At 38.1% G+C, this 27,487-nt stretch overlaps 2 protein-coding genes across 18 annotated transcripts in view; one reads left to right on the forward strand and one right to left on the reverse strand.

Annotated features, from left to right (window-relative positions):
- LOC132400604 (uncharacterized) overlaps positions 1-4,021 on the reverse strand; it is a 261,413-nt gene extending 257,392 nt beyond the window's left edge. For 9 of the 13 annotated variants that reach the window (XR_009514310.1, XR_009514309.1, XR_009514307.1 and 6 more), the window contains exon 1: positions 3,903-4,021. The gene's annotated coding sequence lies outside the window, so the exon portion shown is untranslated. The remainder of the gene's footprint in view (positions 1-3,902) is intronic. The other 4 variants (XR_009514313.1, XR_009514317.1, XR_009514312.1 and 1 more) reach the window with 2 other exon arrangements.
- Positions 4,022-4,181: 160 nt separating this feature from the next.
- The window catches only part of dnmt3ab (DNA (cytosine-5-)-methyltransferase 3 alpha b), a 487,596-nt gene continuing 464,290 nt past the window's right edge, over positions 4,182-27,487 (forward strand). For 2 of the 5 annotated variants that reach the window (XM_059981717.1, XM_059981718.1), the window contains exons 1-2: positions 4,185-4,393; positions 6,875-7,013. In XM_059981717.1, the coding sequence (XP_059837700.1) occupies positions 6,954-7,013 (60 nt within the window). In that variant the 5' untranslated portion in view covers positions 4,185-4,393; positions 6,875-6,953. Of the gene's footprint in view, positions 4,394-6,874; positions 7,014-27,487 lie in introns of all 5 variants that reach the window. The other 3 variants (XM_059981719.1, XM_059981720.1, XR_009514305.1) reach the window with 2 other exon arrangements.

The raw sequence follows: 27,487 nt of genomic DNA on the forward strand, positions 1-27,487 counted from the left end.
CGTCTCGGCCCGGTCGCCTGAACAACAAAGGCTGGAGCTGAACGTAACCGAAAAGGCTGGGAATTTTCCACAACGCCATTTTCTACAATGTGACCCAGCTTTGCAAATCAAGCAAGAGCAGGTTCGGAGATTTGCAACAATAAATGAAAGAGCGGTGCAGGGAGCAGACGACAGGCAAAATAAAGGGGGATGGTCACGCCACCTCACCGGGTTGATTCTGTTTGAATTAGGCTATATTATTTTTTTAATTGCGAAGTGAGTTTTCGGGAGAAGAAACGAATTCTTCTTCGAGGATAAAATGTGCGAAAAGTAAATGCTTTTAATTTGTTTTCCGGAATGGGGATAGAAAAAAATGTCTGGTTACTGCAAGAAGGTTGGAATTTCACTAATCTTCCTCTTCCCCAGGCCCAGATTATCAGCAAATACTTAGGCATCTGTAAGCGGACAAAAAAAATGTTTGCGAATGTGTTGCGACGAGTTAGATGCAGAGTGGGTCATGGATGGAAGTAGAGCTCGGCCTCGATGGTGGTGACGTCTCCCGTCAGTTTGAGAATTAGAACCCAAACGTCAGACAAGCCGCCCAAGTGTCGTCATTTACTGCGGCAATTTTATATAAACGGGGCTTGGCAGAGAACCGCTCGCTTGCTGGTTAAAGAAAAAATGCATGGCGCAGTTAAAAAAATGATGCAATATTTTGTTATTTGCACTTTTAGACGTGTCACTTCAATACATTTGCAGTTAAACAATGACGATACGCTACATCTATATTATATATGTATATATTCTCATTGGAGAAAGAGGAACAATTATGTGACATCGCTTTTGTGAACCAGTTGTTTAAAGTTAACACGCCAGCCTTCATTTTAGGAACATATTCTGAACGGTTTAGAGGCTTAACGTAGGTTTTTTACTTCCCACCCAAGAGTGAGTTTACAGCACCTGACCTTGGCCTTTGTGGGGGATGGTGTAGAGTGGGTGGGACGGCGGTGAAGAGTGAATTAGTTCAGATCTCCAGTTAACTGGCTGCATTCATTTTTTTTTCGCGTCGCGATTCCATTACGTATGCTTAAAAAAAATGAGCGTTAGAATCTTCATTTTGTGTTTTCAGGGAAATATAAGTTATGTACCAGGGGTCAATGGCATTTTTGCGTTTCTGTGGTTATCGCCGAGCGACCGAATGTTTAGAAACAGATCAAAGACGTCGACGTTTACAGTTGAGTTTTTATGCCATAGCGGAGTTTGCCCTTTTTCTGGAAGTGACCCGAAAGGTAACTAAGAGCAGATAATTAAGCCACTGCTTGACCGCATGGTATTAAAAACAAGGCATATTGAGAATACGTACTAATTTCAGCCTGGTAGCGCGAAAGAAAATTAAAGCGACACTTTCTAGGGCATCGAACACAAAATGCTGCTGGAACTCAGCAGGTCAGCCAGCGTCTGTGGAGGGAAATGGACGTTTCGGGCCGAGGCCCTTCATCAGGATTTTAAACGCAATTTTGCAAAGGAAGGGCAACGAATAAATCAGGGATACCAATAAATAGATGCAAATAATATTTTGCAGGAAGTTGTTCCCAAATTGTGACCATTCAAGTAAACTCCTATAAAATACATGACCTAATTTCAGGGACCACTCCGGGGTGCCCTGCTGGGAATTGATATCCATCCTTGGTGCCCGAGTCAAGTACTTCAGCGCCCCCTATCTTCAATCAAAATCGTAACAGATCACATCGAGAGGTCACAGTTGTGAAAGGGTTTCGCATTATTTGCGGACAGTTAGGATTGATCGCACTGTAATCTATGTTTATGTAGTATTGATTACAAATCGCGAAAATGTAGAGATGGAAATCACAAGATGTGTACTTCCCAAAATGAGCATTTGCTATGCGCAACGCTGATTTTGAGCAACTTTTTTGAAGCCCAGCCGAAATGTAAAGCGATAAATATTCAAATAAAAAGGCAAATCTAAATGTAATTAATTGTATTTTGACCGTCTTGTTAAGTACCAAATAATTCAAACGTTTAATCAAGCGTAGCTGCTTTATGAACCTATTTGTTGCTTTTCCAAACACGGTGGAACAGGAGATTTCTTACAACGTTAAAAACACTGGGAGTTTTTCCACTGTTATCAAGAGGCAAATAAACAAGTTTGTAATATTGTAATTAAAATATGTGAATCATTATCTTTTATCACGTGCACATAAATGTTTTGGAGTGTTTTCGTAGGTTGACGTCCCACCATAGGTTATTGCTGTTGTAAGCTTACGTATAAACTGTGGACCGACTTTGCCATTGGTGCTATCATCAAAGGTGCAGATGTAAACAAATTCATGGATTGCTTCTTGATACCGTGGAAGGGAAAACGTAGATCTTTACGTTAGTTATCTCTGAGAAATGGTAAGGCAGTTACCTTGAAAATTTTTGAGACCGGCTGTGTAAAAATAAAGGAACACCTCGGTGACAGGCCTAAGAACACGTTTGCAACAGTTGTAAAATTCGCTATTATTGAACATGCATTGTTAAGCAATGAATATTAATGGTCATGTATGTTATTTTTATCTGATTTGTGTAGATTTCCTATAGATAGAATTTCTACTAAAGGTTATTTAAAAAAAATAACATTAAACATAACAACGAAGGAGGTGCAATTACACATCCCAATAGGTTTTATTTGATACTTAAGCTGAGATGTGATTTGAATAAACGTTACTTGAATGAAGTATGGATTTAAATATTGTAATAACTGAAACTCACTCCTTTGCGATATGGGCATCCAAACTAAAAATCACAGACGTTTCCACGTTTGACAATTTAGGACACGGAAATACTTTCTTCATGTTGCAATCAAAGGAGTGAGTCTCCTTTGTTATGATGCCAGATATTTTACCCGTAAGTAAGACCAACGGTTAAACTGTGGAACGGAAAATTCTCTGTAACCTGGAATTATATTCTTTCAGAATGATAATCTTGCTCTTCAGAGGCACTTGTGCAAGGGAAACCTTTGGATTTAGGGAGAACATTAAGAGCAGGTCTGTTGCCCCTCTCGTTTTTCAAGATAAAAAGCAAATTACGTATCTCATGGATAACTGATAGAAAGACTTTTTGATTTTCTTTTGCGGGCACCGGGAACTTGATGGAACTTTTTAAGAATGATCAGTTCATTTCAGACTTGTTTTTTATACATAATCCTGGGAGGAATCCCAACCCAAACCTCATATGCCCTTGTTTAACAGTTTAACTGGTTAACTCAGATTTAAGTTTAAATACAAAACGTGGTGGTTATTACAAAACGACTCGAAAGCTAATTGACTGAATATTTTACCATCAAATACTAGACGATACAAAGTTCAATAAATACTATCAAATGTATAGATAATGCATCTAATCTAAAGTCTGATTTTAAGCTAAATAGCCATATTTTGTCAGCAGTACTTCATATTTTAATTTGAAATCATATGGTAAGTGAAATAGCTCATTTTATCAACATATAGCATTGATTTAATTAATAGCCTTAAACAGGAAATACACATTATTATGAAATATATTTGAGATTTACATTCCAATTCCCACATGTATGTAACAATTAGATTGGTTAGTGTGCCAAAGAAGAACCTTCGTAATACGCCGAATGATACCGTAAAACATGACCCTCTGATTTTTTAATCCAGGTCGTTTTGAAATACGGCCTTCCTGAAGGCAGCAACAGCAAAATTCTGTTTAGGGTTAAGTTAAGAAAACAAAACCACTTTGGAGGTTGTGCACTTGGTTGGAGGGAATGAAATATTTTTTTAAAAAAAATTGACAGAATAAGTTTAAACAATGCTTTATGCATTCTGAATCAATCTTCTGACTCCAGCTAGAGCTCCACTATGCGATCTCAGTATCAGACTTCAGAACATACTTACTGTATCGATAAGTAGAATTTTATTTGTTGACCTTCACGAATCTATGATAGAGCTTTTATTGCGTTGAAATTTAGTTCCTGACTTCAACTTACTTTGTCCGTGGAGACAGAATGGAAATTAGAATTTTAAAAGTTTTAATTGGTCCGTGAGTATGATCAAATAAATCGAGGAGGAGGTGGGATATTCAGAAGATACCATTAATTTAAAATAATACGGGGGTAAACCGGACACATGGTAGTTAATGAATTTTTATTAATTTTAGCAGGTGATATTGCCAAGGTTGGGGTATTTGTTTACTGATCTCGAGGTCAAGGGATGGAAAAGTGAGAGAGCTGCGTTGAGTAGGTCGGGCTTTAGGACTGCGCGGAAGCCGGGCTCTACCCGGTAGGACTCTGCAGTAAGTGCAGGGGACCTCAAGGAGGCCGCGCCGGCTGGGGAGGACGCTGGAAGAAGCAGCCGAGGGAAAAGGTCCAGGCCTGGATTGGCAACGGGTAATTTACACTCCGATCACTACTAAACTCATCAGCTAATCAATATATTTTCCGATCTTCAACTTTTCGAAGGCGATTGCAAACCAAGAAGCAGTAAAAGATGGTGATGTTTTTCCTTTTCATGGGGGTTGGGTGGGGGTAGAGGTTCCATCAGAGGCTCTCTGCAGATGTGCCCTCCCGTATATTTTAACGATTGTTCACTTTCACCGTGAACTTGGGAGGTTTGGATTGGGAGGAACTGCGTTCCCCGATGAAACGGAGGAAGTGTCCGAGATCTGAAATACTCGTTCAGTGTAATCTGGTCGAGTCCGTGTGTGTGATTTTGTTTTTAAAGGCTTGCATCGAACAAAAATGTAGCTAAGCCTTGGTACGTGTTAGTATTCTCTGCAGCTAAAGCCAGTTTATCATCTGAAGCTTGGCTGTCTTCCAAAACTCCACTACTATGGTCAGTCTCTGGCACATCTACTGCTCGCTTTCTAACAGCACTGGCTGACCAAAATGGCATCAGATTCTCCAGCAGCGCAGCCCATTCGCAGAATTGTGTTTTATTTCCCAGCAATAATAACGATCTCCGAGGATTATTGTTGCGCGAGTGGAATCACGATGGACGTACCTTGCCCCACCTGCACGCAAACCTGGGTGGTGGTGCTGGGTGTGTGTTGGGGCGGGAGGGGGTGTGTGAAGGGGTAATGGTTGCTGATTTTAAAAATTATATACGTTATATACTTATATACATATTCATATACAAATATCTGTCCCCGCTAAACATGTCAGCGCATGTTTTATATTTTGTTTCCATAATGTCACTTTGATCTGCAACAAAGTGCAGCAGTTGCTACGTATATTACATAATCAAGCCCGAATATCTTCGGTGTATCCCGTTTTGGGGGGCGTTACGTTTCTGGGATTTTTCCTTAAATTTAGTTTGAAAGTTAGTACGTTTTTGTGAAAGTGGGTGTTTTTCTTGCAATTGTATATCGTTTATATATAATATATAATGTATACTTTGCCCTGTTAACACGGAGATTGATCCCTGTTTGATGCAGTTAACTGCAAATGACCTGCATAAAAGGGTCATCTGAATAATTTTGGGAATGTCATGATTTAAATGAACCCTTACGTCGTTTTTTTTTCGCACTGAAACCGTCTATGAAGGTTAACCTGAAGTTTAAAGTCAGCAGACGCCATGTTAGCGAGCTATTCCCAATGATTCTAGATAAAGGACGGGGGAAAAAAAGCAATGGAAGGCTCCAGAAAATCTTTCTCACTGCCAAGTACAACATCACACATGGCAAATGCATCTAGGATTTTCCATAGCAACAGGTGCTCAGTCCATTATTTTGACGGGGCGTTATTTTTCCCTCATCCTCCAACGTTTCTATTATTGTAACACTGATACACAGTAATCAGTTATACTACAGTCAGACTCGCTGAGGTCACCGTTTCTGAGTCAAAACACAGACCAAAGCTCTAATTATTAATCAGATCACAACCCGATGTTTCGAGGAAACAGCTTGTATTCTTATTTTTGTTCTCTGTGTTAACTATGGGGCTCTATTTATTTACACGTTAAGAAATGTTGGTTTCTATTTCAATTACAATCATACTATTTTACTTTGCCAACCCACAGCTGTGGCCAAACAGTTTTTATTCGGGCTGTTCTTTTGAATCGCAAGGACCAACTAAAAAAGCCGAAACGTTTTTGGAAAACACTTAATCCAGTAATGTAATACGTAACACACAATACGATAGGAACACCGGATATTTCAGGGGGATCCAGGGGTATCATTCGACTTTGTTATATATTCAATTGTTCCCACATACTACGACTAGTTTCCGATCGAGTGAGAGATATACATAAAAATGTTGGACGGGAGATTCTTGCCAGTGAGGTGTAGAAAGCAGGGAATCTGTGCTGATCTGAAGTGTTGCTGACAAGCTTGACAAAGATGAGGGGGAAATGGAAAATGCTGACCAAGCAGAATGTGAGAATGAAACGCCGCTAATAAAATAAAAAAAAAGGAGATGTATTGTATTTGAAAAGGGTCCCTCTCTCCTCTGGCCAAAGCGAGTAAAGCAACAAAATGCGCATTTTGGCACCATGTCAAAACCGCCATGTTATAACAGAGAGAGAAAGAGAGGAGAGGGGGGAAACTCATTCAATGTGATAGTGATCTGTTACGGACTTCTTTTTTTTTCCAAGGGGAGACAGATACGACGATAATGTCCGGCCAGTTGCACAACTGTAGGCGGCCTGACGTTTACTGACGATTTGTACGATGCTTATTAGAAAAAAATGGTTGGGAACAACTGTCCATCTCCTAACTGAGCGCCACTGCCTGGAACGGCTATCATTTTCGCTAAGGTGGCAAGAGGCACGGCTGCTAAAATAACTGAAGACATTAAGAAATCACTGCAGTCTTGATTTGACGGTTCCAAAATCATCATTTGCTTTCTCTCTGTTTTGAATTTTTTTTGCAGACAAGGGAAGGCTGAAGGACAGAAGGCACTGCTCCGCTTTATTACATCTAAAATATAGCAATCTATAAAATCAGATCCCATGATGCCGTCCAATACCAACACAAACCCTGCCCCGGAAGAAGGAGTTGAGACACAGATGGTAAGAAATTACCCCTTAAAATTTTAGCACTTTGCACTTTATTCTTTGCATTTCTTTGTTGTTCCCGTAACCGGGTTGGTGCAGGTCGGCAGGACCGGGTCCGATCTTCGCCAACTCTCGGCCACGTTCGGGCGAAATCCCCTCGTTTCTCTCCCTGCCTGTCTGAACTCCTGCCCTGCCTCGGGGTTGGGATCTTGCTGAGTGCACCTTGGACATATTTTTTCCCGGGGGGGGGGAGCGGTTAGTTAGTGGTGATGTCGACCTATCAGGCGTTGCATTCTGGGATTGTCGCATAGCGCAGGCGAAAACATAGTAAGCACCAACTTTGAACTCTTTGCACTCATGGGGGGGGGGGGGGTTTGTTGGTCGGAAGGGCCCCCGCAGCTCCATCTCTCCAGGGCCGCCTCGGCAGCCCCTCCCCCTCGGGCGGCCCTCCGCACGGCGTGAGGGCGGGCGCGCAGATCACCGGGAGCATCATTTCCACATCACTGCGCTCTGGCATCAAGGTCAAGTTCCGCAAGATCAAGCGATCTCGGCCAGGCGGCCAGTCATCCCCCTCTTTCTGCAGGGAGGTAGGAGCCTGATGGCAGCGCCAAAGACACTTGGCCGTTCAGCTGATGGGCATCTCCTCTGCATTATATCAGCTGGTTTGTTATGGTGCTGATGTAATGTGTCATCTCGTACTGAACAGAGAACGAACTTTCTTTCCACTTTATCGGATGACTGGCCTTGAAACCATTGATTACTTGAATGTAGTTTGCTAAATCACTCTCAAGACATCTGACTTTGGAAATATTAAACTGAAGGATAGCGCAGTGGGCTTGATGTGGAATGCTTAGCAATCGCCTTTGATCTTGAGTTCAGGATGTAGGCAATATGGGGCGAAAATTGACACTGTTGTTATATAAATCTAGTTCCCAAAGTCATAGCGTAACTTCAAAACCAGAATAAAAACATCGGTCTTTCCCAGATTAGTTGAGGACTTTAATTCATCCCCAAATTGATGTGTCTTGCGTTGCTTCTGTTCCCATAAAGATAGTGTTTACCCATGCCAGAATTAGTCTGCAATTAGTCAACAAAAAATTTGGCTTATGTAATAGTGAGTAAACACCAAGTATTTCAAACCTCTTAAAGTGAGTTTCACTTTCGGCTGCTGTTCATTGCAGCAAATAAGACTGGAGTTCAACAAACAACACCTGACTGGTTTGAATAGCTAGCAGTCCCAGGCCTTTGTTATGATTAAATTCTTGATGCCCTTTAAAACAAAGCTGTCAAATGAGAATCATTGTTTAAAAATTAAAATTCTCAGTCAGTTCCCATCTCTCTTAAATGTGCCTGTACCATAAATAATCACCACTTTAGGTGGTGATATTCCAAATATAGCCACTGCAAGGTAAGTAAGATTGGCATAGGTCATCATACTGCCTGATTTTTTTCCCTCCCGTGTCCAGAGATGTTTTATTTCAGCTCTGTATCTCTTTTATCCTGCACTTAATTGGAAGCTCACTGTGAGTTCACTGTGATGCCAGAGTAAGTCTTCCCCCTCTGTCACACATGTTGGTCCAAAAGCTGCATGTTTCTTGGGCAAGCTTTAATGGTATGTATATATTTTTAAATAATCTCTGTTAAGTTTTTTAAATGCAACAAGTTCAATCATATCCCTTCCCTGTTGGTTATGATTACACCATTTACAGCTATGAAAAAGAAATGGATACCTTTTGAAGTTGCTAGCATATCTGTTTTGTGCATAATTAACCCTTTTGTCTAACTGTAAGTGGAAATCATTATTCAAGGTTAAGACTAAGAAATAAGACAACTAGTATATGAAATTCCTTGCCATGACTTAATTTGTAGAGTATCTATTCAGTTTTACTCCATTAAGGTATAACATGCTTAACTCCAGTTTTCTTTGACAAGTTTTAAAGGAAAATATAAGTATAAGGCCCTAGGATATTGTGGAAATTTTATCAACTCTGGAATCCATAAGTTTAATACTGAATAGCGGATGAATCCCCATCCATAGTGAGGTGTTGCTCCACTCGCTGCATTAACAAGCTATCTCTATTCTTTGTCTGGTTGTCTCAATTTCTTTGATTTTTTTTTTTTGCAATTTGCTGACTGACCTTTGTTTGTCTGTTCATCCATGTTTCTCTCTCTGCCTCCTTTGCAGGTTGCCCTTGTTTTTCTCTCTCTTTCTCGCTCTTTCTCTCTGACTCTTTGAACTTGCTCTGCTGCATTTTGTAGGACTATAATTCTTTTTGTAAATATATGCCTTCAATCATGTCCCCTCGTTGTTGTCATCCCGCTTACCATAAAGGAATCATCTATCTTGCACACAATGCTTATCAACACAAATGCATGTGCATTAGCTCAATTGCTGCTGCTATTGTGACATTACAATCACAGCTGTTGCTGTTCCCATCTTTATCACAGTACCATATTACATAGAATTAAAATGTTGCTCTGTATATCAAAAGTGTTAGAAATGACTGATAACTGTCAAAATAAGCTGTTTTATTTTGTGCCACCTTCACTGAATCAACCCTTCTGGGAAATAATTTAATATGCAAGTTATTCAACACAGATGCAGCCATTGTGATACAAAAGCAGATGATCAGGGCAGTGACATGTCATTCCTTATAGTGCCCTGCCATAACAACACAGAGGTTGTATACCATTAGGAATACTTTTAAAGTTTTCTGTTAAATTTTGGAAATAATTTTAAAAGTTATTGAAATTATACTGAATGTAACCTATCAGTGCAGTGAAATGGCTACTGCAAGTGGAATTTAGAGTTTTGTAGAATTTTAAGAATTCTTGTTACATGTTAGTATTTTAATTTTTGCTGACATAGTCCATTTTTTACCTGTACATACAGTATATGCAATAAAGGTGTGTGGATTGTCCAGTATTGTGATTAATAGACATGCATTTTGCTGATAGTAACATGGGGGTTGCGTTAAAGTCACACAGATCCCATGTTTGTTTGGATTTGTTGTTGCATTTGGAACTGCACTTAAGTTCATACCAAGCAGCAAGTGTAGAGTCATAGATCTACTGCATTGATTTTGCATAAATTTGGTGTTATTTTGTATTTAATAGCACCGGCGTATTAATTTGTGCTCGCTTGTAACAAGGATCTTTAGTGAAACTTGCAAGTGTGCTTGGTACTTCATGCTGTGTAAATCCTAGCAACTGAATTGTTTGGTGCTAAGTTCCTCCAACACTTTGTTTGGGTTGTGCTGAGTTGTTTAATTTTCTGTAAGAATAATGTTTCATTGATATCGATGGATTTATGATGTCATTGAAGTAAAATAGCATTGTTTGGATTAGTGAGTTGAATATAGATAGAATTTATACCAGGAAATAATTTTCAAAACTTTGTTTCTCTTAGCTTTGCCTTTTTGAACTTTCATAAAAACAATTTAGAGGCAGGCCTTCATGTAAAGTTATCGTTACACAACTTCTAAATGAAAGATTTAATTTTTACCACAATTTAAGTTCAGTTAGGTACTGAGTTGTGATTTTGTTTCCTTGCATTGAAGCAACACTTGTGCAAAGAGATGCATAAAAGAAACAATGAAATTTGTAACTAATGGCTATGAAACAATGTGGATTTTGATGAATGTAATCTGAAAACTGAAGCACTTTGTAGTTCTAGAAAGATAGAAAGAAACAATTGTACCATGTAAATGACAACCACATTTTGGTATTGGACATACTTTTTCAGGCAACATGATTAGTTATTCAACTATAAAATGGCCTTTGGCAGGTTAGTCACTTTCACGAGGTATATATGTACATATTTCATGCAGTAGAGTTTTTCAGTGATGCCAATTAGTAGTTTGTCTCACCCAACCAGTTGACCACATCTCCCTGACAACCAGCATGCTAGTATTAAATGCATCTGGCTGAAAACTAAGTTTAATGTTAAGCTTGATGTTATGTCCTTGGACCACTTTGACTTGTATTACTTCAATTTTATTTTTAAGAAAGAACCAGCATGAAAAAGGAGAGTTCATTGATCAACTCAATTGGTGTTTCTTGAAAACTTTGTAACGACCACCTAAAACAAAGCTATACTCAAATGTTGAAAACCTGATGGTTATAAATGTCTTGTCAGTCATTAATTCTAGATCACTAACTTAAAGTACAAGATTGAATTGAAGAATATAAATGAAATAATTAACTTAGCCAAAGGTATTCATGACTTTTTTTTTAAAAAAAGGGGGGAAGCGCTGAGGAGTTTTCTAGCATTTATCTCTCATGCAGTATGACAAAAACATTTGATCTGATTATTTTCCTCTGATCATTATAATTCTTGCTGTTTGTGGGATTTTGCTTTATTTGGCTTTGCTTTCATTCGTATTCCATTATTACGTTATTGGCTGCAAAAGACTTTTGGAGTGGAAGTTTATTTCATTTATTAATTCAAATTGGGGAAGTTTCTTTGTGCATTTTGTGAAAAAGGAAACATCTTTGTGTTATCCCAGTTGGAATAAATCAAAATTGTCTTCAAAAGGTTGCTGTCAGATGCAGTGGTCATGGACATGTAATAAAGTTGCTTGCACTGTCACACAGGTTTTCATTGGTTGAGCGGATATTGTTCTACCATATTCATTGTTATGTTTGATTTTGTTTGGATTCAACTCATAGTCAATTGGAAAGTTATTTTAATCTCACTTGCACTTCTTTATGTATGTATGTTGTAACATTTCAAATAATTTTGATCAACCCAGTTATTTTGACTTTATTACCTTCATGTATCTTGGAAACTTTTCAGGGTTGGTGTGGGATCTATAATGACAGTGAATTCATGCATGAACTAAGTTTTGGAAAATTTTTAGTTATTTACTAGTCAGCAACAATGACTGGATTCTTGCACTTCTGTTTGGAGAACTTGCAAATTTGCAATTCAGCCTTTTGGTCCAGTGCATGTAGAGTAACTCTTCCAATTGTGTTGTGCCTTACTCATTACTAAATGAGCCTAGCTTTCCCAATTTGGTATATTAACACACATGTAATTTTTTTTCATCAGACAGAACTGAGCTGCAATATAAGAGTCACTGCAGATTCTGTTTGGAATCACATGTATTTCATTTAGCATATCACAATTAATTTCAAATGACCAATGTAAATGCTATCCCATTACGGTTACCATGATGTTTTTACCTCCCTTAGTGCATATTAGTGCATATTATTTAATGTTTCAGTGTAAGTCCATAAGGCTATTCTAAGTATGCACATTTACAATTTAATCAGCATAAGAAATATTTACCATTACTGAACACAAAGTACACTGCAGATGCTGTGGTCAGATCAACACGTTACAAACAAGCTGGATGAACTCAGCAGGTCGGGCAGCATCCGTTGACTGCTCATTTCAATGGATGCTGCCCGACCTGCTGAGTTCATCCAGCTTGTTTGTACTTGTTGATTTTACCATTACTGAAACTTTCGTGCCAAAGTTGTTTAGTAACATTATCCAAACTCATCAGGGTTTTCCAAGTTTCTTGCAAACTTGCAGCTATTATAATGGAGAACTTTTTTAAAAAGTCTACATTGAAATTCTGTACCTTTAAATATGAGTGAGTAATAATAAAATTATCCAAGGCCAGGCATCATGTAGTATTGCTTTTAAATCAGTAAAATCAACAAAATCAAAAGAAATCCCAGACTTGCTGAAAAGTGTAAGCTCATTCTACAGGTTGCAAATATGGACCAAAGATGATTAAATTTGACTTATTATGAATCAGTGTGAAAAAAATAGAACATTTTTGTTTTATTCTTACAAAAATGTGTATCCATCATTTGATTTGTTATTTGTTGTATTTTGGCATCATTCAATTTTGTGAGGTTATTTGCATCATGTGTCCCTGACTGGCTCAAAATCATGCTTAGGAATAAATTCATAATTAACCAATGGATTTATCAACTGCAACAAAAATGGATGTACAAGTTTCTAACAAAATAACAACAAATCTATAAATATAACCAAAGCCTGGGTAATACAGTTGACAAACCAATGACTTACTAATTTTTCCAAGGACTTTTTTTTTGTCTTCAATGTTTGGTTCTCTGTCAGGCCTAGGATATAATATTGAAAGAAAGAATGAATGAATTTACAAGGAAATGATTAATAGAATTTTGTGTTTAGAATATCTGCGGCATTTCTAGCAGAGGCTTCTCTCAGAAGCCTGAAACTTTAATTCATTAAGATTGAGGGGCCCATATTTCAAGGTCAAGTTCAAGTTTGTTGTCGCCTGACTGTACATAGACAGTATATAACCAAATGAAACAATCAGACCATAGTGTACCCACACAACATATATCACACCCAACACATAAACCAAAATATAATATGAAATGCATGTAGTAAAGTGCAGGACAGATAAATAGTACGCTAAACTGCGTACTAGACCCAGGTCTCTAACTACTGTGCACTCTTAACTTCTAACCTGAATAGGCATAGTAGTATCAGTTTATAGCTCCTGGTATGCTTTTGTGCCTGCAGCTGAGAGTACTTCTTTACTTGATTGATGGGTATATGTATTATTCACTGAGCATGTTAGATCTTGCTGTTGATAAGCTCTACCAGTTTTCAAATTCTACTAATCAAAAATGGAGCTGTTCAAAATGGAGAAGGACAAGTAGTGAAGATTCAAATGGATTCATTCTTCTTAAAAGTTTAAAGCCATATATCTATATTTTTATTCTGAGGTAACTTTGAAAGCAATATATGCTGTAATTTAGCCAATCACCTTAAACATTGAATGATAAGAACCGGAGAGAGTTGAACATGTGATCAGACAATGAATGAGTGGGACAAACTTAGGAAAACAAAATTATGTGTCTTTATATGTCCTAATGACTTCAAAATACCCATCAGTATTGTATCGAGCAACACACACAAAATGCTGGAGGAACTCAGCAGGCCAGGCGGCATCTATGGAAAAGAGGACAGTCGATGTTTTGGGCTGAGACCCTTCAACAGGACCACAAACAAGAGAAAATCTGCAGATGCTGGAGGGTCTCGGCCTGAAACATCGATTGTACTCTTTTCCACAGATGCTGCCTGACCTGCTGAGTTCCTCCAGAATTTTATGTATGTTGCTTGGATTTCCAGCATCTGCAGATTTTCTCTTGTTTGTGATTGGATCAATATTGTATTCATGGTTATTCCATTGCATGGATATAGATATATGAATGCTCAGTTTTCAGTCCACTGGTGTACACCATTTGCTAGGGTTTATACTTCCTGTGCATGCAAATGTACTGCAGTTCCCAACAAATGATCTTGCTGTTGACAATCCAATTTCAAGTTCAGAATGTGATTACTTTTAATGTCTGATAGTTGAGGGAATTGTTATATCAAACACTAATTTATCCAAATTGTGTTACATCAAATATGCAGCCAAACTACTTCATGGGTTATCAAATAAAAATTGACACATGGCCATATTGGGTCAGGTGCCCCATAATTTGGACAAAGAAGTAGGTATTAAGGTAAAAGCTGCAAGATCAATGACTACAAATTCATCCTGTGGTAAATTATAATCATGGGTTGAAACTATACCTCATATTCATAAACTATACCTCATATTATAATACCAGAATGAAACAACTTAATTAATTTTTAGACTAAATATCTTGTATTATAAAACTGTAGTTCTGGTTTTAGATACTTTCTAAAGTCTGTACATTTTGTATAACACTCTCTAGAAGCTCACAATTCAAAGTCCATTTGCCTGTTAATAGTTTTGGGTGCAATCTTTGGCTCGCAGCCAGCAAATTCTTCTGTCAGTGCCAGTGTTGTAGGTTTAAAAGTAATATGTAGTTTTATTTTGCTGGAACACTTCATTTTTATAGTGCAACCTGTTTTGCATGTGAATGAATTTTAAATTATTTGTTTCTTGGATCAGTGTCCTTTCATATGCAACTTCATCAAAAACATACAGTAATTTGTTGGTTGTGAACTACTTGAGGATGATCTCATGCCATGGAAGGCATGATATAAGTTTTTTCCTTACTATCTAAACATTGTAATTTTGATCATACCCTATTGATATAGATTCTATCAATCTTGTGTATGTTTCTGTACATACTTTTGATGCTTTCCTCTGGTTCATTCATTTCACTGATATTTATAGTTTTACAAATCTCTTGTATCTATTTCGCAGGAGGAAATAGTTCCTCCTTTAGGAGATTTATAATCTCAGTGGGTATAGATAAGTAATATTCATTAATATCCTTACTATTATGTAGAGAAATACCATGGTGCATTTGAATATGTCTTAGGTGGGGCTATGATTTGTGATCTACAAAATCTAGAAGTGTATGTCTCAAGTCTGATGTCTCAAAGTTGTGTATATAATGAGTAGCTGCTCATATTGTTTATCTTTCAGTATACATGCCAATGTATACAGATGGATAAACCTAATGGAAAATTAGAGTGGACATCATTTAAAATTGGGTTGAACTTATAACAGCCTCGGATTTGTGCATGTGGCTTGGCTTAAAGATATCTTTCTTAATTTAACAAAAAGTTCCAAATGTTTGATGTGAAGTTTAGTAATATAATGTAAGTTTACATATATGGTGTAATGTAAAGTAACTAGATAATTTATTAGTCTAAAGTCAGAGTGTACTCTGATAGTTTAAAAGCTAAAAGTGGTGGTCTTGGCTTGTTATATGTCCTACTGTTCATTCCTTTGCATTTATGGAAATAAAATTCAAGTAGGTGCTTAGTGAATGTTTGATGATGCCAATGATGGACGATGGTCAGCTTTATTCTTGGCTTTTTAAGTTAATAGTTGTTCTTGCATGATGGAGTTCTTAAGCAAATAAGTAAGATTATTATTTGCTGTCCACACCAAATAATTGCATATTTACTATCATTTTAGGCAATATTTTGAGCTCATAATAGCAGATTTATATATTAATCAATCTTAACTCACAGAAAGAGGCATATAGTCTACTCATTGCGCCCCCAAATGTCTTAATTTCTACTGCCCCACCACCATTTCCCAATCCCAGTTCAAAACTGGTTTTAGAAGAGGAACTGGGAACATGAAAAATAGAGTCACTGTGAGTCCAAAAAGAGCTGAACAGGCATCCTGTCTGCCTTTCTGGTGGGGTGCAGTTCTTCACCTCCCAGGATTGCCTCTATAGGTAAATGACCGAAGCCTTAAAAATTCGTCATTTGCCAGTAGTACTAAATATACCATCTAATAGTATCCTTTCTGATTTCATTGCATTGGCACTGCTGTGTACTGTGTGAAGCGCTGCCAACTGAGTATTTGTTTCTTGGCATCAGTCTTTGACTCTGAACATGAGTCATCTCCGGTAACATGCTCTGGCATGCTTAAGTATTGTTATAGCTATACACTACCAACGTGGGATGGCACCTGAGGAGAGCTACACTGATTCTGCTGGGTATTCGAACACTTTCTTTCTCCTGTCCGCCTTGTTCTGCTGAGTTGCAAAATGCTAACTACTAATTGATTCAGTGTTTTTAGTTATAAAGCTCCCTTACACCACTCATTGCAGTAGTGATGGTTTGCTGAGTTCCTCTTGGTTAGGACTCCAACACCATAAATTATTCACCTGTAAAGTTGAAAGTGTAGCATTTTTATCATTAATTCATGAATAAAGCTTGGCAATTGGGGGTTACACAGTAGCATAATATTACAGTGCCAGTAACTGGGGTTTAATTCCGTGGTTGTCTGAAAGGAGTATGTACGTTCTCCCTGTGACTGTGTGAGTTTCCTCTAGATGTGCTCCAGTATCTCCCCACCTTTCATTAGGCAGGTGGATTAGTAGGTTGTTAGGTCACATGGGAGCAATTGGGCGGTGTAGACTCATTTGCCTGGAAAGGCCTGTTGCCATACCCTAAAAAAAACAAATTTTCTCTTTTTTTTTCATCTACAGCTGTTTTGCTTTAAAAGGTTACAAAAATTAAGAACTATCAAAAATCCTTTCCTCTAAAATATGTCCTTTTGCACTGCCAGCTGTAATTTTGATGCACTTTTTAATGTATATTTTAGCTGAAATTATTGAAGAGAAATGTATCCAGTCTGAAGAAGGGTCTTGGCCCAAAACGTTGAGTGTTTATTCCTCTCCATAGATGCTGCCTGGCCTGCTGAGTTCCTCCAGCATTTTGTGTGTGTTGCTTTGGATTCCCAGCACCTACAGAATTCCTCGTGTTTATTATGTATCCAGTCTTCTGTATTTGCAAACCTAAGGCAAAAATGCAGAGAGAGCTATATGATTTACTCAGGGTACAACACGGTATGCATGCATTGCAATCACACAGAGTGCAAGGAATACCTTTGTTTCATCCCCACTTAGCATGTATTTATAATTGGGCTTGGTGCAACTGTTCGGCTCCATATTTGGAATCCTTGCTGCTGTGGACAGAAATTAGCTCCAATATGACTGAAGTTTTATTGTACCCAGTAATTTTGTGCCACAAAACAAATTGTAAACCTGAATAATATATTCCTTGTTGTTCTATTATTTTGATGCTTGTGTATATTTACCCTGGTATTACCTGAACCAGCATGTGACATTAATGGAAAATTCTGTAGAGGAATGCTGATTAAAATCCCACCTATCCAATCTGAAACAATGATAGTAACAATAAAACAACTTTAAAGATTCTGTATTGTTGACTATGTGACAAATACTTTATCTACTTTATGTCAGCTTTATTGAACTTAAGAGATCTACATACTCATCATTCCTAAGTTTGAGTAAATTAAAACCATTTAATTTCATCAAGTCCAAGTAACGAGACACTGAGGACATAAAATGCCATTTCTGCCATGATGGATTGATGTACAGTCAATCTCTAACACAAAGTGTACATAAGGGTAGGAGGTATAGATTTCAGATTCTGATCCATCATCTTTGCTGCTGACTGTATAATTGTTGTCTGAAAGCTGTTACCCAGCTGACTTTTGTGCCTGCTCTATCCACTGATGGCAACTCATCCTTAACGCTACTGAAGTTTCCTAATTGCCATTAACCAATGAGAGATTTTGGGTCTTCAAGCTGGAAAGGTGCTGAAATTTGCGCTTCATCTTAGCCAGACTAAATCATCTCTGTAGCCGAGTCATTTCAATCTCAAATTGTTCATTAGAGTCTGTAGAGGTCATTGATCTGAAACGGGCTCTTTCTCCACAAATGCTGCCTCACCTGTTGAGCATTTTTGTTTTTACCTGTCTTTATTTAAGATTTACATTTTTGCTTTGAGAAGACTATATGGCAACTTACTGAAAAGATTGGAACTGAGCAATTTTGGTAGAAATCTGATGTGGGTGTTTTCTGCTACACTGTTACTTTATTTATAGCCAGTTGTAGTTTGTTTTATGTGAGCTGAGAGAAAATGAGGTGATTACCAAGTTTTTACTTAATTACAAAAGAAAATCATGGTTGGCCAAATTAAAATGACTTCCGGTGAATTTGGGATAATTAAACTTTTAAGTTACTGAAAAAAAAATGAGCATTCATTTTTTTTAAAATTATGCAAACTTTCTGAATAATCACGGCAGAACGTTTTTCGCAGGGTATGGATGTTAAATGTTAAAGCGTTGGTGTAATAGGGGAGAAAATATCAGACTTTTATACCGGGAGTGGTAGGTGTCTGAAAGGTGCTGCTGGGTGGTGGTGGTTATGCGTGTTTCAAAGGCATTTAGGCAGGCATATTAACGTGAAGAATGGAGCAATGTGGATTATTGCAGACAAGTAGGTTGAGTTTAATTTAGCATCATGGTTGGTCAGCACAGCCATCAAGGGCTGAAAGGCTTATTCTTGAGCTGTACTGTTCTACGGTATATTCTAACAGCTCTGTGGGAGTACCTTTACCAGAATGACTGCAGTGTTTTAAGAAAGTAATTCATCCACAGCTTTTCCTGCACAATGAGCAATGGGTAATCAATACCGTACTTGCTGGTGAGGCCACAGTGTGAAAAATAAATAAATAAAATGAAATACATTTTGCTAATGATAATGCCCCAGTACTTTTTGTGAAGAATCAGAAGTATCTTTATGGTAAATATAATTTGGCAGTTAGATGTAAAATTCTGCAGTTAGACTCGTGTAGCAATACCAATATAACATCAATCAGTTACTGTGGCCAGCAACCACTCTTTCAAGTAAAGAGTGTCTTGAACGCCATTCATACAAAACTTTAGGCCAGTCTAACATTTTAGGTACAAAAAAAAGAAACCCGATTAAATGAGTTGATATGAATCTGCCAGAGAATTCCATCTTGGTGCAAACTTCTGACCATGACAAACCATACAGCAAAGCTGTAACTGTCGAGATACTGTTTTATTGTTTACAGGCCAATTGGCTGAGGCTGAAAAATAATTTCTCAGGTTTGGGATCATGCCAATTGGTTTGAATGAATAATCTATGCTTTATTTTGGTCGGATATCTGTGGCTGCTTGTAAAAGATAAAACCTTGATTGATAATTCAGGGCAATGAGGTTCAGGTAATTTCCAGTAGTTCCTCATTCATTAATTTTGGTATGGTACTTTTTTGTACATTTATGTTCAAAATTGAGTCAGCTGACTTAAAAAATACTTGCAGATCAGAGTACAGGTTAGTTTTCATTTTCATTCATTAGTTTACGAATTAAAACTGAGCAGAGTTTACAATAGTTGGCCTGTATGCAAAGCTAGTTTAATGCCTACTGGTAAGTTGGAAGCCGGCCTTGATATTCTTTTTTGATCACGTGTGGAATTTCCATGTCAAAGAAATGTGTATTATTTTTCATGCTTATTTAGTGTCTCTCTACAGTGCTAAGGGTGCATAGTGTTTCCATGAATAACAAGTATCTTTTATGTTTCCACTCATGGAAATGGAACGACAGCACAGTTTCTGCCTCACCACTTGAGAAGCCCAGGTTCCATTCTGATTTAGGGTGGTACCTGCATGAAATTTACACATTCTCTCTGTAATTCCGTAGGTTTCCTCCGGGTGTTCCTATTTCCTCCCACATGTCATGAGGTGAATTGGATACTGCCAGAAAAATATATACTGGTGGTGTAGATGAGTGACAGAATTGGGGGTGGAGGTGGTAATTGGTGGCAGTTGATGAGGGTGCAAGAGGAAGAATATGAAGAGTGTAGATGGTGCCTAGGGGTATGTGATAGGCAGAGAGCAAGTTTCAATGCTATGCACCACTGAGCTGTAAAATGAATGGGTGTGGAATCAAGCAACTTTTTTTTGAGTGTTGGCACAAATATTTTGGACTCGAATGTCTTCTTTTGTGCTTTAAGTTACTAAGGTTGTATGTTGTGTATATCCTCTGTCATCTTTAGCCTCCAGTTCTAACATTTCTATTACAGGTATTTCCTTAACAAGTTCTGTTCTGTTAATCACATTTTTGTTTCTCCCAACTGTAAGGTATACAATCGCGTGCATGCTTCCTTCTCTTTATGTTTGAAGTATGTTGAAATTAACCATTTCCATGCCACTTTATACTGTTTAACTTAGTTCTTCCCAGGAATTGAAAGCTAGCATTTGTTTGTTAAGCACCTTGCTACAAATTACTGCATTTTGACTCAACGTCCTGGAATTGTTTACTTACTGCAGTCTAACTGATCTTAGCTCCCCATCATCTCTATATTATGTACCCTAACACTAGACCCTCAATGAAGTGTCCAATAACAAAAGTGAAAAATTATTCTAAATATTCACCACTTCAGCAAAGTAAATAGTCAGTTTGATGATATTTTATATGATTAAATGAATATAAAAATGCACCTAAAATGATTTTGATTCCTCACAAAAATAAGCTGTTGTGGTATTGCTTTGGTTATGAAGGGGCAGAGTTTCAGATTTCTGGATCATTGGGATATCCTGAATAAAAGGGGCAGGTGACATCTGAACCCAAGGCGGACCAGTATCCTTGTGGACAGGTTTACTTGAACTGTTGGGGAGGGTTTAAATTAATTTGGCAGGGGGATGGGAAACTAAGTGATAGGACTGAGAATGGGCAGTTGGTCTACAAGCAGAGGCAGTGTGTAGTGTGTAGTGAGGCAGTGAATAGTGTAGTGGAAGGACAGGCAGGTGATAGGGCAAAATTGTAGTCAGCAGGATGAGTTTCAATGTATTGGGGACCAGATCAAAAAGGGAGACGAATACAGGATTGAAGGTGCAACACACACAAAATGTTAGAGGGACTCATCAGAACAGGCATCATCTATGGAAAAGAGTAAACAGTCAAAGTTTTGGGCAGAGATCCTTCATCATAAGTCCTGATGAAAGATTTCGGCCTGAAACATCCATTGTACTCTTTTCCATAATTGCTGTCTGGCTTGCTGAGTTCCTCCAACATTTTGTGCGTTACTTGGATTTCCAGCATCTGAGAATGTTTTCTTGACAAGATTGAACATGTTATATTTGAATGCACACAGTATACAGAATAAGGTAGATGATCTTGTAGCATTGTTAGAGATTGGCATGTATGATGTTGTGGGCACAACTGAATTGTGGCTGAAAGTAGATTTAAGTTGGGAGCTTAACATCCAAGCATACATATTATATCAAAAGGACAGGTTGGTAGGCAGAGGAGGTGGCACGACTCTGTTGGTAAAAAATGAAATCAAATCCTTTGAAAGAAGTGACATAGGATCAGCAGCTGTAGAATCTTTGTGAGTAGAGTTATGGAAATGCAAAGGTAAAAACACCCTGATGTGAATTAAATATATAGGCCTCCAACAGTAGCCAGGATATGGGTTTCAATTTACAACAGGAGATAGAAAGTGCATGTCAAAAGGGCAATGTTATGATAGTCATGGGGGATAGCAATTTGTAGATAGATTAGGAAAATCAGGTTGGTGCTGAAATTGGATCCCAAGAGAGAGAATTTGCAGAATGCCTATGAGATGGCTTTTTTGAGCAGCCTATAGTTGAGCACACTAGGGATCAGCTATCCTGGATTGGGTACTGTGTAATGAGCTGGATTTGGTTATGGAGCTTAGGAGGCAGTGATCATAACATGATAGAATTCACAGTGTAATTTGAGAAGGAAAAGCTGAAGTCACATGTATCAGTATTACAGTGGAATAAAGGAGTTACAGAGGCAAGAGAAAGGAGCAGGTCAAAGTTGACTGGAAGGGGATACTAGCAGGGATGATGGCAGAACAGCAGTGGCTGGAGCTTCTGGGAGCAATTCGGAAGGTGCAAGGTAGACACATCCCAAAGAAGAAGTGTACTAATGGCAAGATGACACAACTGTGGCTTACAAGGGAAGTCAAAGCCAACATAAAAGCAAAAGAGAGTGCATATAATAGAGTAAAAAATAATGGGAAGTTAGAGGATTAAAAATCAACAGAAGGGGGGGAAATATGACATAGGATGGTAAGTGAGTCCAGTAATATCAAAGAGAATACCAAAAGTTTTTTCAGATATATAAAGAGTAAGAGGGAGGCGAGGGTCGATATTGGTCCACTGGAAAATGATGCTGACAAGGAAATGGCAAATAAACTGAATAAGTATTTTGCATCAATCTTCACTGTGAAGACATTAGTAGTGTGCTGAAAGTTCGAGAGTGTCGGGGTAGAAATGAGTGCGGTTGCTAATACTAGGGAGAAGGTGCTTGGGAAGCTGAAAGGACCTGGACCAGATAGACTACACCCCAGGGTTCTGAAATAGGTAGCTGAAGAGATTCTGAGACACTGGTAATGATCTTTGAAGAATCACTAGATTTTGGCATGGTTCTGGGGGACTGGAAAATTGCAAATGTCACCCTACTCTTCAAGGATGGAGAGAGGCAAAAGAAAGGAAATTATAGGCCAATTTGCCTGATCTGAGTGGCTGAGAAGATGTTGGAGTTGATTGCTAAGGAAGAGGTCTTGGAATACTTGAAGGCACATGACAAAATAGGCCAAAGTCAGCATGGTTTTCATAAGGGAAAATATTGCCTGACATATCTGTTGGAGTTCTTTGAGGAAATAGACAACGAAGAATTGGTGGATGTTGCGTGCTTGGATTTTCAGAAGGCCTTTGACAAGGTGCTCTACACAAGGCTGCTTAACAAGGTAAGAGCCCATGGTAATACAGGAAAGATACAAGCAGGGATAGAGCATTGGCTGATTGGCAGGAGGCAAAGAGCAGGAATACATGGACCTTTTCTGGTTGGCTGCCAGTGATTTGCGTAGGATTTGGTGTTGGGACTGCATCTATTTAAGTTTTATGTCATTGATTTAGATAACAGAATTAATGACTTTGTGGCCAAGTTTGCAGACAATACAAAGATATATGGAGGGGCATATAGTGTTGAGAAAGCAGAGAGGGTGCAGAAGGACCTAAAGATTTAGGACCTAAAGATGTGCAGGATTTCCTAAAGATTAACTTGCAGGTTGAGTATGTGGTGAGGAAGGCAAATGCAGTGTTAGTATTCATTTCAAGAGGATTAGATATTAAAACAAGGATGTAATGCTGAGGCTTTATAAGGTGCTGATGATAACCCACATGGAGTATTGTGAGCAGTTTCTAAGAAAGAATGTGCTGACATTGGGGTGTGTTCAAAGGAGGTTCATGAAAGTGGTTCTGGAAATCTAAGGCTTATTGTATGAGCAGCATTTGATGACTCTGGGCCTGTACTTGATGGAACTTAGAAGAATGAGGAGGGATCTCATTGAAACCTATTGAGTGTTGAAAAGCCTTCATGGCGTGGATGTGGAAGGGATGTTTCCTATAGTTGGGGAGTCTAAGACCAGAGGGCACAACCTCAAATTAGAGGGACGTCCATTTGGAATGGAGCTGAAGAGGAATTTCTTTAGCTCGAGGGTGGTGAGTCTGTAGAATTTGTTGCCATATGCAGCTGTGGAGGCCAAGTATTTGGATTAATTGAAGGTGGAGGTCAGTAGATTCTTGATAAGTCAGGGTGTGAATGGCAGGAGAACGGATTTGAGAGAGAACTGAGTCAGCCATAATCAAATGGCAGAGCAGTCTCAATGGGCTGCATGGCCTCCTCCTGCTCCTGTCTGTTATTGTCTTTTCTGTGAAGCTGACTTTGGGCTATTAGGAAGTACTTGTGCCTTCTGCTCCCCAACACTTACCAGCTGATTTGAAACATTTAATTGCTGTACCTCTTCTGTGCTTGACTGAAAATATGAAAAGAAAACCAGGCATCGATCCTTTCTTGTTGGAATTTTGTTGCAGCTGTGGGTTAGTCATGTGTGATTAGACCTATTGATGCTCTACAATAATTGTAGAATGTTTTTGCACCAGAGAGGGAGGCTGTTTTGCCCATTGATTCCTTGCCAGCTTCTAGCAGAATAATTTACTTTGTTACAATTCTCTGTTTCTTCCACCAATGGAATGTACCTTTCCAGTTCTACTTGAAAACTTTGATGCTTGCATCAGCACTTCCTGCATAACAGAAGTTTTTCCTTCCATTGCCTGAGATTTTTTGTCTGGCACTTTAAATCATTGTTAAATCATTGTTCCTGATCCTTGAACAAACAGGAACAGGCTCTCCTCATGTAGTCTCAAAATCCATTATAGTATTGTATACTCTGTCAAGTGTCTGCTCAATACCCTTTGCTCCAAAAAGAACAATATAAACTTCTGCATTTTAATTTTGTAACTCAAGCTTCTCATCCAGTCCAGTAATATTCGTCTTCACCCTTTCTTGAACTTTCAGCCTTCTTGTGGCTAGTCATATATAATATATACCATTAGCTGCCTGGTATTTTATAGTGCTTCTGCATTCCATCTATGCTTCTGTACTCCCTGCCTCTATTTATGAAGTTTGGAATCCCATATTTGTTACAATGTGCGGTTTTTGGCTGCTTTTATTTGCCCATACACCTCTGTTGCTCCCTTCCTGCAAACCATTTTGAACCTGCCATTATCTCCTTGATCTTTCTGCACTAAGTATCACTCACCCTTTACTGTATTAAATTTTACTTGCCACTTTATCCAATTTGCCAGCTTATTTTTCTGTCTCCCTGTCGCCTTTTACTGCTGGATTTTTTATGATTTTATTGTATTCAAAGTGCAGGCCCTTCCATATGTGCAGTAAATCACATCATTTGGCAGAGCCAAAAGAAGCCGTGTGCACAAAGTAATTGGCAGATAGCTGAGAGATGTTCAGAAACATTAAAACTATTAAACTTTTGAAGCATGTTGTTAAGAGTTAACAAAAATTAAAATGCTTCAATGCTTAACGACAATTAAATGCATTTAATTAAACTCATTTTAAATGGAAATAATCTAAAGTCACGTGAAACTGTTCCTCTCCAGTGAAATGAATGGGGTTGTTGTTTCTAGGCCTGGTTCAACTGGCACAGATTCAGCAGGCAGATTCCACAATGTAAATGCTGGGATAATGTAGGAAGTTGGCACTCTGCTTGTAGACTCGGCGAGGAATTCAGCATTGGAGTGTTATTGGCAAAAACCTGTTGTGAAATTTGGGACTTCTGAACTTGTGCAGGAGTCTCTCTTGTACCTCTTGAGGCTTATAGCTAACAGTTCCACTGGGATGTTTCATATATTTTCCTTGTGATATACAGTTAGCTGTTTATTGTACTTTGGGTTATTGCTTCCAGTGTCAATGTTTTGAGCACTGTGTTAATATTATACTATTATTTTCCATTGAATTTAACATGTGGTCTGGGGTCAAAGGGCATCATTTCAAACTATCTTCCTCTGTCTCTTATTAAATTCCACACAAGGAGAATGCTAGTCATCGCTGTAGCAAATTCTAGAAGTTGTTTCAATGAGCAAATCATGCATTATTCCACACTCTGTATTTTGTGGTGAATTCTTTATTATTCCAAAAGCCTCTGTATTTGGATATGGGGACTATGAACTGGGGATTTGTACTTTGTATTTTTCAGTTATAGATTTATTTAGTTTTTTAGCTTTGAATTCAGTGAGCTGTATGAAAAATGTTAAATAATTCATAATTTGAGTTTCAATATTTCCTTTATTCTGTGTCATCATTTTGGCAGCTTTACAATATCTGGCTGCCAAAAGGGTGATGTAAGACTGATTCAGCATGTTACTCAGTGGTGCTGTGGTCAAATGAGCTGCCTATTTAAGAATTACATCATAAGAAACCTCTGATTATCTGTGGCAATTTCAACACGTGTTTGAATTGATTATAATAATACAAAGCATCCCTTTTAAATGTAGGGTTTGTGGCATTCATTTATTTGCTTTGTTCATTAGATTTCTTCATTTAAAAATAAGTATTATACTTCCTGGCAGCAGAGAGATGGAGAATTCCTGATTCAGTCTCTGGTTCTGTGTAAAAGTTATTGATGTCAGATCAGAACAAATGAAGTCACCTTCATTACAGTTACATCAGGGAGGGCAAAATTTTGATTTAGAAGTGCTATTTTCTTTCTTTATCAATCTGTCATGGTTCCTTCTGGCAAGCGCCCACCTAGCTACTTACCTCAGGAATTAGGCCTCAATCACCTTGTTTAGTTCCAATCATTCCCAGGTTCCACTAACTACAAACACCTGCCTTCCATCAGCAAATGCATTATAAAAACCCTGTGAGTACAACACAAAGCTGCCAGTTGGTCAACTTGTGTATGAGTAACCTTGCTCTATGGATCTGAGGACTATCAGTTCTAAGTCTAGCGTTGTTCCTGAATTCCCTATGAAGACCAAGACTCTGGGTAAAGACTCCCTTGGCACCAATTCCACGCTCCTATGACCGTAATACCTCTGGACTTGGCTTCCACGCCCTTGTTCAACACTTGGGTTCATTCCACTGCCACGTCCTTGCAACACAATCTTTTATTAATTAAAAAAGTACATATATATATAAACAAGAGGAGAATTATCTCAAATATCTGCATCGATAACAATTCATATAAAAGGTGAAATAAACATTATCAAGATCATACATAGTATCAATCTAACACTATATAATAAAAATAAGATAATCAATTCTCCTCTTATCACTCCATGAAATGAAGAAAAAAGATAAAGAAACTTTAATAATTTTATATACATTAAAAAAACCACTAAACAAAAAAAAAGAAAAAGGGGGATAAAAAGGGACTGGACAGCTCATAGTGAGAGTAAAAGCAAGAAAAAAGAGAAACTTTCTGATCAAATCCAAAGTTTTGAAAAGTGACTGGAAGAGCAATCAATCCGGCCATATGAAAATATTGAATAAAAGGTTGCTAGGTTTCTTCAAATTTAAAGGATGTGTCAAATATCCAGTTTATTATTTTCTCTAAACTTAGAGAGGACATAATGGAGGTTAGCCAGTAAAAAACAGCAGGTGGATTAGAATCCTTCCATTTAAGTAAAATGGCTCTCCTAGCCAATAAAGTTGTAAAAGCTATCAACCGTTGAGAGGAAACAGGAATATATCCTGCTTCCAGTGCAGTGATCCCAAAAATTGCTGTAAATAAATTCGGTTGTAGGTCCAAATTCAAGACTTTTGATAAAGTTTTAAAGACATCTTTCCAAAAATTATCTGTCT

The sequence above is a fragment of the Hypanus sabinus genome, chromosome 10, assembly GCF_030144855.1.
Source record: "Hypanus sabinus isolate sHypSab1 chromosome 10, sHypSab1.hap1, whole genome shotgun sequence".
NCBI classification, from domain to species: Eukaryota; Metazoa; Chordata; class Chondrichthyes; order Myliobatiformes; family Dasyatidae; genus Hypanus; species Hypanus sabinus.